Source organism: Idiotropiscis lumnitzeri, chromosome 9, assembly GCF_059441095.1.
Source record: "Idiotropiscis lumnitzeri isolate Australia: NSW breed Sydney's pygmy pipehorse chromosome 9, RoL_Ilum_1.0, whole genome shotgun sequence".
Taxonomy (NCBI): Eukaryota; Metazoa; Chordata; class Actinopteri; order Syngnathiformes; family Syngnathidae; genus Idiotropiscis; species Idiotropiscis lumnitzeri.
The window spans coordinates 1,207,090-1,222,612 of NC_142399.1; the positions used below are offsets into that span (position 1 = coordinate 1,207,090).

The window sequence follows — 15,523 nt, forward strand, 5'->3', positions numbered from 1 at the left end:
ATCCATCCATCATCTGTACGGCTTCTCCTCACAAGGGTCGCGGGGGTGCTGGAGCCTATCCCAGCTATCTTCGGGCAGTAGGCGGGGGACACCTTGAACTGGTTGCCAGCCAATTGCAGGGCACACGTCGACGAACAACCATTTGCGCTCACACTCATACCTAGGGGCAATTTCGAGTGTTCAATCTGCCTGCCGTGCATGTTTTTGGAATGTGGGAGGAAACCGGAGTACCCGGAGGAAACCCACGCAAGCACGGGGAGAACATGCAAACTCCACACAGGATGGCCGGAGCCGGGATCGAACCCACGCCCGATGCCGTCTCTCACTGTGAGGCCATCGTGCTAACCAGTCGGCCACCGTGTATAAAATGTGCGATATAAATGTTACATTCGCGATAGAAGAGTAGGCCAGTCGTCATTTAAACAAATGGAGAAGAGTCAGTCCAGGTCAATGAAATGTTTTTTAATGTTTACCAATTTGTATTAAATGATACAATTAAATGTTTTCTTTACTGTTCTCGACGTACATGGTTACACTCGGCAACCTTTTTTGCAGCCGGCATAGCTTTTGATTTGCAGCCAGTGTGTAAACACGCTCCTCTCGAGTGCCATCCCAAGCCGCCCGGGGAAGTGGGAAGGTGGAGTCAGGAATCGTATCCTGTGGATTGAAAAAAAATTGTGTGAAACAAACGATGCGAGTTACTCGCTGCGGCGACCCCCGATGGGAGGAGATAAAGGTCAACTACTGCTTACTTTTGTGTTGTCATCGCTGTTGAAATGAATTTTGGACGGAAGGTTGTCCTTTAGTCAATCGCTATGCACTGTAAATGTCGCCTTCATCTCGTTGTCGTCCTCTTAGGTCAGTTTCATTCAAACGTTTGGTTTTTTTCCTCCCATTGGTCAAGTATGATCCCGGAAAGCAAACAAACTGTGGCAGTTCAGTTGAGGTGACAAAACTGGAATTTAGAAAAAAAAATCAAATTAGTTCTGACCCACGAGTACTACTGCAGTGTCGCTAAACGGATGTGACTGTTGACATGAAATCAAATTTTATTCCTCTAGCACTTTTCATACCTCATCAATTGGACACAAAGTGCTTTACAGAGATAAAAACAGACAATAAAAATGGCCACTAAAATAAACGCTGAAAGCTTCTACAACAACAACCACAGAGGACGCCGCCACCAAGACCACCGAGGTCTTTCCGAACATCCATTTGCCCCCCCCCCGCAAGAATGCTAATTTGCGTACGCTACTCTGCTTCCAATATAGTGTGCGAGAGTTTTGATCCCACCCCCTTTCTGTGGCGATCTCGGCGCCGGGTGAACCAGAAGACACAGGTGTGCGTAATTACATCAGCATGAAGGCGCCGGTGCGGTCCGTCCGCCTCAAAGTGAAGCCTCCAACCAAACGGACATTGTCGACAACAAAGGAGGCAACGTCTTTGATGCTGCGCTCCTTTTATGAGGAGATATTTCTGGCGGCCGAATCATTTGCTGCCATATTTTAGTCTCTGGAACAATGACACACGCTCTCACACACCGCACTTGTCGTGTTCGGAAAGCTACAAGTGTGATATGATTAAACCTTTCAAGGAATAATTTACACTCGGTCACAATATTAGGTGAACCCGCACCATCGAATAAGCGCCAACAAAAAGACGCCTCAATAATGATCGCGTGCAGGAATCAAAGATGTCTTTCGATTTTCCATTTTGTCTTCTTGTTCGGCGTTCCTGCGCCAGATCGTCGGGGGCGTCCGTGAACTTTGCCCTTGCTCATGTGTGACACATTCACATACATCAAAAAGCGCTTTTAAATGTTCTCTCAGCACAACAACTTGAATCGTTTCATGTACTGATCCCAGCGCCAATCATTCTTCTCCGCATGAGATGCGCCTTTGGTAATGAGCTCCTAATATATTCCGTGCTTAAGAAATGTGTTAGGCTGCCACCCGGTGTGCTTGATGCCCCAAATGACCTCACCACCAAAATCCATCCATCCATCTGTCAATTTCCTGTCGTGCTCGTCCTCCTTTTGGTGAACGATGAGCTGGAGAACCAAACCAAGCTGAACTTGTTAGCGAATCAATGCAAGCAATGACCAAAAGCACGTATCAGATTTCCTGTCAAACAAAAACCAGGGAAAAGGAACATATGATATTTTCCGTGAATCTGGATTGATATCAGTAGCGCGGAGAGATGAAAATGTTTCCTTTGGAGTGAGCAGAGTGTAACTTGGTGTGAATTTGAGCACATTTAAGTGTCACTTGTGGCAAATAAACATCAGTAATTACTGATAATGTGTCACATTCAGATCCATTTCAATAATTTCATCACACATTCACAAGTTGACTGAGACACGTTTTATTTGCATTGAGTCAAAACATTGTTGGCATTGCACAACTTTATTTCTGGAGCGCATTTCACAACAGCTGGAGCTGTAACAAAGCGCTTTCCAAATGTTGTCATAGAAAAAATTATTCTTCAGTCGCGACATCAAGTTGCCCTAGTGTACTGACGGATCAATAATATTCCATATTTCACATATTGCTGACTTCATTATTTATAGCACACTAGACACAACTACTCCAGTATGGAAATATATAAAAACAAAAAGTTTGCAATCTACTAAAGTGTGTCTTGGGGAAAGAATCATCAAAGTACAGACCTGAAAGTTTTTTTTTGTGGAGCTGACCATCCCTGGCTGAAGCCTGAAGCGGTCACGGGATCCAATGGTGTTGCGCTCACCCTTTGGCAAAGACGCTCCAATCAGGGATGAATAATGACAAGGCGCCGTGGCATGCAGGGAACCCGGCTTTCTAATTAGGCTTCCATTAACTTTTGCAACCTTGATGGTTGTGGGGAGTGGCACGCTCACCGAACGACACGCACACGCCGCATGTGCACTTGGCGTCTTGGAAATATGAAATATGAATTAGTATTCGTTACATCTTCATGACTCTCGTATGGATTCAACCCAATGAGCGTTTCTTTGGCATGTCAGGAGGCGTACATGCCAATAATATTTTCATTATGATATTATTATCATATATTCATGATCATATACCGTATAATAGCAAGCTGTTGGGTAATATTGGGATCATTCATTGGCATTCTTCTTCAAGATGGAAATTGGGCTCCATTCCAGGAAGATGTCGTGCATTTGTTGGGCAACTTTAAATAATAACCAGCAAAACGGGCTGTAATTGCCCTGAACCCAAAAAAAGAAAAAGAAAACGAGCTGCATTTAATGCATTCGAGGACTCCTTGTTTAAGTGTTTGATTGGAAACAATAACGTCGGCATTGCAGCACACACTTTGCTTTCTGCACGATTAAATTGGATGCCGGCAGTTGTTTCATTTGGAATGCGACAGTTTGTCCCCTCCGGTGTCTTTTGTCATCCTGCACCTCATTTTCCCGTCTGTGCCAGTGGGCCCAACCAGACGCAAATGGACTAAATGAGAACAGGTTAAGTAACAGAATTCTTGTTGAACGTGGGAAGCCTCGGCTCATAAGCGCCTTTCTTTGCCTTCATGATTCGTTTTGCAGTGGGCAATCCCTTTCAGGATCAAGCTCCGTAAACGACTGATGGAATTCCCGGGGAGACGCGATGCTGCGGCATCGCACGCAGGACGTTGTCATATGCGTGTGCGTGCCACGTTATACGTTTCACACATTGTTTCTTCGAGAGATTTTGCAAAAATCAAATGTCTCTACACTGAAGTGACCCGTAACATTTACTACAAAGCCCCGGTGGTGGAACTATTTATAGATGTGTGTCTGTATGAAAAGCAGAGGGGGTCTCTTTGAAGTTGATCCTTGTGTTTGGTCCAGAATGGGACGAAAGCGAGTGAGAGACATTTCCGCCTCAAAGGTAGTCACCAGGTTGGTGTCGATTATGCCTCAATTGTCACTGCGTGAAAATGAAAATTATTCACGGTGCATTTTGGGGGTTTTCAACTTAGACGATATCTGCAGTCTGAAAATGGAACTAAACCAAAACTTGGTCTTAGATTTGATATTCATAGCTCTATCAGCTCTTCTTTTCTTGAAGCGGAAGTCGACCCCAAAAAATTATTTGTCATAACATGTTGTCACGAGTCGGAACACGGCGTTCTGATTAATGTCGCGTTTGTGGAATATGTGTTAAGTAGTAACATCCGCCCGCTTTTCGCCATCTCAGGGGGTCGGCCATTTTGTCACTTCTGTCGACTGAAAATGACATCACAGTTGTTCAGGGCTCAGGTCACAACCAATCGCGACTCACCTGTTTTCTGAAGCTGAGGCGTGATTGGTTGTCACCCTGAGCAACTGTGATGTCATTTTCAGTCGACAGAAGTGACAAAATGGCCGACCCCCTGAGATGGCGAAAAGCCGGCGGATGTTACTACTTAACACATATTCCGCGAATGCGATATTAATTAGAATGCCGGAAATTGGATCATAATAAATTAGAATATTAATACAATAAAACAATCGCTGAATTAGTTTCGTAATTATTTGTGTTTGCTTAGAATTCGCCACTATTTGCTCGTTTCTTTCGTGCGCTTAACTGTGACGCTGCTACGATTGCAATCGCTACCAAAGTGTCACAGTGAACATTTTTCCAACAAAACAGGCGGACTCCAAAAATAAATAAATAAAAACAACACTACTGCAGAATTCTCACACACAACGCGAGACAAAAAATATTAAAGGTGTTAGATGCTTGCCTCAAGGTAAACTCTTGGGAAATGACGTGCACTATTGTGGCAGGCTTTAATTGCCGTCTCCGCCTGCTTTGAACGCGTCCACGCCACTCCAATGACCAGTCGAGTCGCACGCAGCCTTTGTCATTAGCAAATTGCAATTAATTCTGCCGCCCTCGTACGGCGCTGGCACATTCAATGTATTCTCGCTATATGTAAATATTTTTTTTTTTTGTTCCCCTTTAAGTTTACTTTGGTAAAGAAAACACTCTTTTAGCACCTCATTTCATTCACTCTCTTTTTTTCACCAGAGCGAACATCATTTTAGGCCATTATTACAGGTGATATTGTCGGGCGGTCAGCATTTTATTGGTTTGACTTTATGGCGCGATGATATCGTTATGTGCGCGTCCGTACATTTTTCTTCTATTCCACCATTCGGTAAAAGTTGAGCAAAATGATGCAACTTCCCATTTGGCGTTCAAGCAGGTTTACTTTTTTTTAAAGATACAACAATGTAATTATGGCGTTATTACTCCCACACGTGAAGTAAAAACATGTATTTGCCATTTTAATTTTGTAAATTGCATGCTCAGTGAAAGCATTCTAAATTGCTTGTTCCTTTTGTGCTCTTGAAGGATATTGCTCTGCTGTAACGTGCACCCTTTTGGTAATCGTCATTCTGGTTATGTGCTCCACTATTTGCTCAAAGCGCTCTCCAATGGCTAATTCAGGTGGTCTCAATTGGGACGCTACCTCGTCAGACTCCTGAACCGAGCTGATTGTGTCTCGCTAATGCGCAAAGTTTTAATATCCAAAATGTTCCGCTCGGTTTCTCGGTTATTGAACGTGCTGAGTTTACTTTTCGACTCATTGTTTTTCCTGCGCCTTTTTCTGTGCAGATCACGCGAGTCATTTTCTGCGTCTTCCTCGAAACTGACTTCACCATCTACAAGAAGAAAATGGCCGTTATTTTTGAAGGTATGCGTCTCAATTACCGATTGTTCCCTTTTGCATGTCATTCTTTTCTCCTCGCTGCACACGAGCAGTTGTGATGAGTCAGACACTGGACAAATGTGGTCAGTGATTTGTTTTTTTTGTTTTCTCTCGTTGGACACACATTATCCAAGGAAATGGCAAATTGCTATTTTGGAAAAAGAAATTGCCCAAAATGATTCATGGTTTTTGTACTTTCGTAAGCCTCGAGAATGTTATATTACTCGGAGATTTCCGCCAAACATTGATTCCGCAAATGCCAACAAGACTTAATTGTGTTCAAGTTAATTCTGCTTTTTTTGCCACCAAAGTCTGATTTAGTTTTTGTTGACTTTGTCCGCCGTGTGACAACTTCTTTGGAACTGGACTTACCTTGACGGGCTCCAGGGGCAAATGTAGTTGGCAAGAAGCACGTTTCGTAATGCATCCCAGCCTCTGATCATCCTTGCTTAGTGCTCTTCAATTCTTTATGCCCGATAAACATCTGCTCCATTCCGCTCGCATTCTATTTTATGGCTCTCTCTTGCAACGTCGGTAGCGGCGTCGCTTCTTGGCGAGGGCACGAGGCGTAACGAGTTCTGATGGAGGTTCCGTAGAGGATTGAGTTGAATAGCTCGGGAGCCACTCAGCTGAGGCTGTCTGGCTTTAGCAGCCTTGCATTACCTCCCATTTACCTTCTTTTTCACCTCCCCGGCGGAATAGCGGCTCTCGGGCCGACGTCTCGCTTCTCCCAGATGGAGAGTGTTTTGTTCCCTGCGCGCGCCCATCATCTGTCCCGCTCGCCTTCCCGAAAGACCTTAATTATATCGTCTGCCCTCGTGTAGCCGGGCCCCGTCTCATCATATTAAGGCTCTGAGATGAGAATCTGGAGCTGTTGTTCTCCAGTTATCACTCCAGCCACTTACGAGAGCTGTCGCTGGATAACTGGCCTACATCTCGCCACAAGTGGCGATGGACGAGAAGCAAAACAACGTTTAAGATTCCGGGGTTCTATTGTTTTGTTATGTGGCGTCGCCGTCGCTCGAAATCGCGTAACTTCGAAAACGCACCCGAGTAAAAGAAACGCTGCATCCTTCAACTAATCGTGTGTATCGTTCAATTTTTATGTTGTCGTTGATTAAAATGGCACGGACAAGTTTCTGCTGCCAGCTGTGCACATCAAATTCTGCACTCACGCCGGCCCTCCTGACCGGACCAAAAAAAACACAAAAAAAAGTTTGTACAAAGCACACAACTGTGGTTACATTATTTTCAAAAACTGTTTTTTCCTGACTAAGTTGTGGAATACGTGTAAATATATCTGCAGTCAAACTTCCCTTCGTCCCCCGCTTACAGTCCAAGGACGCGTCATCTCTTGAAGTCTTTCACATTATTGACATACTCATTGAGAGCAAAAGATTTTTTTAAGAAATAAGAAAAAAAAACTAATCACGACTCCGAACTTGAGATTGCGTTTCTGAGGACTGTCGGGAAGCTGATCGGTTTGACACAAACAAACAAAGAGATGCTGATTGGTCGGATTGCAACATGTTCAAAGACACGGACGGCGCTTGCGAAGTGCGGCGGCAGGTGCGCTTCCGAACATTTCATTATCCTGACGGTTGGAGACGAGCAATCAGATGTCTTGTGCTGCTGCATTCGCCGCATCGAGCGAGACGTTGTCGGGTCCCTCGACATCGTCGAGCGTTTCGAGTGTTACATCACGTGGACGCCGCCTAGTCGCCGCTTGCGCTCACTTCGACCTCGACTTGTCCTCAAGCCACTCGGTCTTCCCTTTCTTCTGCTTTATCATCTCGACGGCCTTACCACATCGGTTACTCGATGATGATGTCAAGCGTTTCTTCGTGGCTTACATTGCGAGTGGATTTCCTGTTTTTTACAAGAATTTCAAATGAAATCTTAAAGACGCCTGCGGCAGTCAGGTAATCCCCGCCCAAGTCGGTTTCATCCAGAATTACAACGCGTCCTGCTGCCTACGTACGTAGAAACACAATCCGTACACTTAGCATGTGGCATTGTTCGAAAGAATCCCATCATTTTGTCGTTGCGTACCAAAATGTCTCCTCAAACCGGGCAGCTATGTAAAAATCAGATCAATCAATGAATGCAGCATAACATGATTCCGCGGGGTGGTCTTGGATTGACATGGTGCTTGTGGTGGCGCGTATCATTTGCCATCGGCGAGCCAGCTGCGGTTTTCCACCGTGAAACCGCGTTGAAATTGATTCTGGTTACACTTTTGGACTAATATGAACACGGCGGCTGCCCACAAGCTGCTTGCCATCACTTCATCTCCTCGGTGAGCCTCCGCGCTGACGTGAAATGTGAAAGCGGCCCCCACATCCGTTGGGGCTGTCGCGTTCTCGCCAACTCTCGCTCTGACTTTACGATGGACAATTGTTCTCATGGCTGTTAATGCACTCGACGCTCGCCAATCCACGCTCCCGCGACCACGGCTGTGACAGAATCGGCCGCCCCGCACCCCCCCAGCGACTCGGCAAGCGGCGAAGCTGCACTGTGCACACACGCTTGTCTCACACACACGTAATATGTTGACGGAGGATATGAGCGAGGGGCGTGAAAATGAAGTCTGTGTTGCTTTCACGAGGCTTTCCCTCGGGGCCGGGAAATGAGATGACCACACTGTGTTTGTGATGTGCGCGCTGGCTCACACTTTCCCGCTCAGCTTTGGCACATGCAAGGATACACTTTAAGCACATCTGTGAACATGTTTAGACATGCTGTCCGGATTTGGAGAATGGGAAAATACGTAGCAGATCTTCTCTGAAGGGACAATACGTCCTTGTATTCTTTTTTGAATTCATTAATATTTTGTAAAATGCACTCTAAAAATAAAATTGTCTTGTATTGTATATTTCTGAAATGTGAAATCGGTGAAGCCGACGCCTTTGCATCGATGCGGTTTGCGCGAGCTCGTGCTCACGGCGCCTTCACCCGCTCGTAGTATCCGACGTCAAAGTGCGGCTCACTGTCACGGTGGAACGTAAAAAGCGCGAGCAGACTATTTGAGGTACAAAATTTGAAGACGCTCCATCTTCGTTCAAATCTGCGACGTGGATTAATTAACATTTCACAAATGAATGCTAAAATAAACGTGTGAACTGCACGGCCCGCCGCCGTCCTGCATATTGAGATTAAGTTCTGTACTGTATGCTTTTTCTGAAACTGTGAAAATGACTTTGAAGAAATAAAAGAAGGTCATGAGGTCAATGCGTTATGAAATGGAGTTAAGTTCCTAAAAAAGAAATATTGTGGGGCAGAAAATGGGGGGAAGAAGTGAGATAGTGAATGAGTGACTAGATTTAGGAGGGAAAGTCCATTTTGGAAGAATGCAATCAATTGAAGAAGACCAAAGGAGGACAGCTGGTAGATTTGGACTTATGGAAGAATTGATGGATGACAGTTGGAAAAAAAAAAATCTTGATTTGATTGAATAGCGGGAGAACACATCAGTCGGTGAGTAACTGTGCGAGTGAGTGAAGAAATATTGTGAGGGAAGGGAACAAAGAAGGAGACGGCGCTGATGAGTGCTAATAACGTGATAGCATGTGACGGTCGCTGAGACTCTCCATGTTTCCCAGAGCAGACTTAGATGAATGCACTGTAGCCTTTTATTCCGTGTTATACAATAGGAAAAAAAAAAAAAGGCTGTCACTGACTCCACTGGGAGTGCTGATGCGCTCCGAGCAGATGACAAAAGCCTTTCATCACATTGGATGCTTGCTCACTCAGATGCAATCATGGCACAGACGTACTCTTGCGGACATATTAGCCTTACACATATGTACTAATAGCATTAGCATTTTTTTTTCCAAGACGGCACAGCATATGGTGTCATGCTTTCAAGATTTGAGCGGCATGCTGATCTCAACCCAATCTGAGTGTGTGTGCGTGTGTGTGTGTGCACAGTTGCTCTCTATCATCCAAAGCCGTCTTCTCATCTGCCACTTTGCAGCCAAACTCTCGCGAGTCGGAACACCTCCGCTCCGGCTCACTCCGTCTGCTGGTGAAGTTTCGAGAGGCTGTTATGAAATGTCTGAGGTGGGGAAGGAGGGCGATGAGAGATTTATCAAAACGACCATTTTATCTTTATCGATGTCCCAAAAGCACATTCTCACTCAACGTATCGGCTGCGTTATTAGTAATCAAAGCGAAAATGGATCATGGCATCGAAATGAAATGTTAAGCCGACGTGAAGAACACGGCGGTGACAAATGAAGTGATTGTAATTATAATGGAGAGACGGGTTTTCAAGATTTGCTTTGACGGGCTGTCTTTTGCCTCCTTGCCTAGACAACGACATGGAGGTTGCCGACGAGCAGCTGAAGGGAGGAGGTGAGTGACAGAATATTTCACCTTAACACTCCCCCTTTGCTGCGCACACAAGCTGAGTGAGTGGCAGAGCTTTGACTCGTGACAGTGATTTGCAAGCTTTTATTTATTTATTTTTTTTCTCTCTATGCTGCTGAGGAAATTGAATGTTTCTTCATTCGCTGACACAATTTGACGCGTTGCTGTTAAAAATATTTAATGCCAGCTAAGGTACACTGCATTACAAGAGCTTATGTCCACCGCTAATTCCCAGCGTCGGCTCACTGGCAACCGTGCCTTCAGACCACCAAACGTGAGCGGCAGAGAAACATCTCCCAGCGGTGCGCGCCAGGCGGGAGAACAAACGCTAGCGCCAGCGCGCGGTGCTTTTATCACGGCTCCATCTTGGCAAGTGGCCTGGAGCGCCCAACATTCTGCTTAGCACGTTGAACGATTGACATTTGTCCATGCGCTGATGTCCTGAATAAAGACGGGCACCGGAACAAAGCGCCACGGACCATTTACATAAACAAATGAGAGCGCCTTTCGAAAGCTGAAGTTGAGTTGACTTTTTCTTGGATCGTGAGCAATCATTTTCCATGAAGGTTTGTGGAATTGCGGTTGAGGTGGCTGGCAAGAACTCAATACATTCAGAATAAAACTGAACATCCGGGACTTTATTTGATCTTTTCCGACTGAATTGAAACGGAATCGCAACTTCTGGGGTCCATTTTCCATCGACAAGAGTGTCGCCTACTAATATCCGAGACAGATGAATACAAATGTGAAATCTGTTTTTGCTGTTTGAAGCTTTTCCCCTGCCCCAAAATACAAATAAAACCATACATTATAATACATTGACATTTTTTTGCAATTGGTTTCAAAACAAATCTCTTGACAGCACGAATCAAAACACACCCTTGTGGGGGGACTGACTGATGGTATAGATTCACCCAAACAAAGAATTGGCCAAACTGGGACGTAGGTGGCCAATGATGAGTGACATCAAGTCAATTTTGTTTTGGATTGGGAGGATCTCGTCCTGACCTGAATTGTTGGTTTTGAAACATGTGTTGCACCACATCAGCTTCCGGCACGAGACTATTCCGATAAAGAATAATAGTTCTCGTCATGTCACGTCCTGTTCCAGTTGAACTTTTTTTTGGGAGGCGCCTTTTGCTCTGTGCCAAGTGTTGGCCTTTCATTTTGCTCTATCAGCCAAAGTTTGACTCACTGCTCCGTGGAACCTTTTCAAAGGTTTGAATGGCTCGCATTCTGTCCATTTTTTTCCCCCTCGAAACTGTACGCCGGGGTCGCTCTGAAAAAAGGCTCACGTTGCCCCACAGGAGTCACTTTTTGTGCGGGAGTAATAAAACAACAGCATGTAAAAGCAATTCACTCTGGGGTCAGCCAAGTTGGAATGATCTTAAGTCTGATTTCCATCATGCATCGTCTTTTATGGAGCACTCAGAAGATTTGACAATCTCTTCCTCTTTTGCCTCTAAAATCATCATTCCTTTGCAGATGACATATCACCGGCTACAGAACCAACAGCCAAGGATGACGATGATGACGACAATAACAGAGGTTTGTGTAAAGCTTCGGCAACTTTTTATTAGCTCTATCACAATATTTACAGACAACAACAGCCAATTTTCAACAATATAGGAAAAGTTGTTGAATATACACATTTTCTCATTTAACTGAACGGAATGGGAAAATAATATTTTTGTTACTCTCCAGTCAAAATGACGAAACCAAGATGTCCTTTTACAACGGGCATTTATTGCTGTTAAGCGTGCCATGAGAACTGTACAAAAGATGCAAAACACAATATTGAGGAATTTAATAACAGAATATCATTTTCATGGAGAACATAAACAACAAAAACCTCAATTGCCACATAGGCCAGTTAAGACACACTCACTCATTAAGCCAGCTCACGCTGTACTATGCTAACGGTAGCATGCTAACGGACTAGCGCTAGCAAACTAACAATAGAAGACCACTTCTTCCAAAAGCTTCGTAAATAATAACAGATGACATACGTTACGTTACAAAAGCGAGGTGGTCTTTTATTAACGTCCACATCCAACACGAACATAACCGAAATTGGTTCTGCTCTAGAAAACCGACACAATACATTAACAAAATTCTTATTAACACAAAATAAATCAGAACATTCATTATAATAATGAAAGTTAATATTTTTATTGTCCAGCTGACTCTAATGGCAGCTCCAGTTTTTAGTAGAAGTACTTTCTAAAGTTTAACCGCTAGGTGTCGCCATAGAGTGCAGGTAGGCTATATCTGTTAATGTGGCCAGTGAGGGAATATAATGTTCATTTTGAGTCCCATTTGTCATGACTCATACATGAAAAAAATGTATTTGTCAAGTCATTTCTTGTTGAAGAATCGCTCGTCATGGTCAGCATTTGGTATCCCCATGATGCTTTCGGGTCAAATGAATGCAGCATGAAGATGGGTCCTTTTCAAACAAATGTTTTCTGGGAGGCAAACTTGTTTAAGAAGCCATTATCTGGCGATTCTGCAGTTTCAGCCCCTTTGGATGTGTAATATTGAAACAATTATAGGCTTCTCCGATACGATGGACCAAAGATAATTAGATTCTTACACTGGAGGGTGTTAGTAGGCAATTAAAATGGTACACCATCCATTTGTCTTCAAGCCTAAAGGTTGCAGGGAATTTTTTTCAAGATAGCAGTCACGCTTGTTTTCCCTGAGGAAATGGCTCATCTCGCTGATTGTGGAAGGCTGGACTAGATAGCGCAGTCACTTCAAGGGCGTCAATAATTCGGTGTTTTTAAACACAAAGCGTGCTTTTGCAGCAATTGGGCCTGCCTGCCTTTCAATCGGCATGTTCAGCATACATTTCTATATCATCTCGCAGCGGCAATTCTGAATGAGTCACAAATTCAATCAGTAGCATTAGGAGGGCATAAGTATTTTGTAATAATCTTTATAAATCCTAATTTAACTAATCCATTGACAAAAGGGCCCCGGCACAGCTCTGGAGCATGGGAACACTCGGTCCTTGAGACAACCTCTCTCGCAGGAGGAAGAATCAAATGATTTTGTAGTGCCTCCACTGTAAAAGGTTAGGAGTGGATACAGTGCATAGCGAGGATTAATCATAGAAAACACGCCGATAGCGCCGAGTGTCGGAAAAAATAAAAAATCAAATACCGCGTGCCGGCGATGTGATAGTTGAAGATCCTTCAGCGTCTCGTCCAACCAACTGCTTCCATTCAGAACGGAATGCATTTTATCTTGGGCCCGCTTGCCGTTCATACTTGTTGCAATAAATGACATTGTGTGTCAATATGCCTCCGTGTGATGCATCACACTCCTCGGGGACTTCATGCTCCCCACACCGCAGGTCAGCCATGAGAGGCTTTTAGCCGCTGTACAGATGAAAGGAAAACCTTCAGGTTGCCTGCACTCTGCTTTCTTGATGAAAACACTGCTTAGTGGGGTGACACATAAGAGTAAGAAAAACAAGCCCTATTATTACCGCAGCAATGCGAAGCACTAGCTTCGAAATGAAGGCTAACCCTCTTCTCATAAATGATGTGAAGTTAAGCGTCTTATTACGTGCTCGCTTGGCAAACAAAGTAAAAGAAGCACTTTTGGTCCTTTGCTGTTGTTCTTTCTCAGAAACGGGCGCAATCCCGTTAAGACGTTGATAGCGATGTTACTCACGACAAAGTCTTTACGGAAGTAAATGTGGTCCAGCGTCGATCAAATCGATCATATCATGTCATTGTCGTGGAAAAAATTGTGACTGAATTTTTACTGTCACTAAAAATTCAATGTTCACTTTATGTTTCATGTTTCAAGTGGGATTCAATTCAAGTGAAATATAAAGTCAATACTCGAAACAATTTTGTAGACCTCCCAGCTGCCTGCTCTCTCACTCCGCCCATTCGGATCGCATTTTGGGCCTCTGATGACGTGCGACCTGCCATTTCGGCTGCGCTTGCACTTTTAAAAAAATCCCATTCGTACGCAATCTAAGACCTCTTATAAAAGTGGCCTGAATCGGATTTGAAAAAATTGTAACGGAGCCGTTCAGACTGTCATTAAAAAATTTTTAAAAAGCGCGCACGTTGCATACGGGCAAAAAAAAAATGTTAGACGAGACTTTGTCAAGTCGAAACGTTGTAATTGGAGGACTTCATTTTAATGGACAAGTTGGAAATCATGTCTTAACTAGAATGGCCGACACGTAATATTAGAAAAATAAAGAGGCCGTTAATACGTAGTGCGGCTTTTTCTTTGATCGAGACATCACCTGAATTGGAAAGCAGCCCCGCAGTGTTTACTATTTGGCATCAAGGCGGTATTAGCGAGATTAGTGGGTGTCACAGGGCACAACAAAAAGTCAACCTTGAGCCAGAAATCAATGTCTTGCTGGATGTGTTTATCTGGGTTGCTAAGGTTTCTGCGAAACAGGCGAGAAAGGAAGAGGAACGGTGTGCCGTGCTGAGCGTACATGGAGATAAATAATGCTGAGTGGGCCAACGCTCAGCCACTCCACACGCATTGCTGACAAACACGTGCACAAATTCTTTGAATGGGAGCTTTGGGTCATCCGTGTGGCCTTCTTGCACGCGCCTCGTTTTTTTTTTCTTTTCTTTTTTTTTGCTCCAGTTGGCTTGAAGAGGAAGAAGGGTGGAGGAGAGGGCAGTGGAAAGAATGTGTTCAATTTTCATTTATTGCCGAGCATGAGAGCCATCCGGCTATCCGCTCGAGTCATGAAGGACACGGAGGGAAGGTTGCGTATCAACTTTTAAATCATTTATATTCTTGTAATACTTAACCCCGTTGTTGTCATAAATAAATCATTCACGTGCCTGGAAGACTTTTTTTGTTTTGTTTTTTTTACCAAAAACTGTTCGGACGCTCAGTTAAAACAAAAGGACCATTGAGAAATTGTATTTTATAAAAAAAAAAAAAATCAATGTCCTCATTAATGCTGAGTGTTGAGCAAAGAGTCATTTTGTTTGGAGTTGCTGACCGTTATTGAAGTACGTTGGACGAGCATTCACCATGAAAAGTAGCTGAAGTCGCTTGTGACAATGCTGCCACCTGCTGTTTGGAATGCATGAGTGACTTGCATGTTGGGGGGGGGTGTCATTGTGGAGACGTTCCTAATCTTGGAGCGCTAATAAATCACAGCTGCGCTACTTGTGATATTTTGTCACCGTGTATGCGGCACGATTGAGGACTCTTCTCCAAAATGTTCACATCGCATTTTCCTCTTTGTCTTCTCCAAAATGTTCACATCGCATTTTCCTCTTTGTACATCTGAAATGTTGTCTATTATTCTGAGAGCATTGTGACCTTGGCCTTCATCTTAACCTGCGTTTCCCGCTACGGTATTTCTTTTGGCCCTCTCGCTGAGGCTCCATCTCCAAATGTCACTCACGATTAATAGAAAGGATTGTCATCGTCTGCGTGTCACCACTATTCGGCGTGATGG

At 44.2% G+C, this 15,523-nt stretch overlaps 1 protein-coding gene across 6 annotated transcripts in view; it reads left to right on the forward strand.

The window, feature by feature from the left end:
* The window catches only part of macrod2 (mono-ADP ribosylhydrolase 2), a 288,212-nt gene that overhangs the window by 255,837 nt on the left and 16,852 nt on the right, over positions 1 to 15,523 (forward strand). For all 6 annotated transcript variants that reach the window (XM_088304534.1, XM_088304538.1, XM_088304536.1 and 3 more), the window contains 3 exons: positions 5,592 to 5,670; positions 10,000 to 10,041; positions 11,542 to 11,604. In XM_088304534.1, the coding sequence (XP_088160660.1) occupies positions 5,592 to 5,670; positions 10,000 to 10,041; positions 11,542 to 11,604 (184 nt within the window). The remainder of the gene's footprint in view (positions 1 to 5,591; positions 5,671 to 9,999; positions 10,042 to 11,541; positions 11,605 to 15,523) is intronic.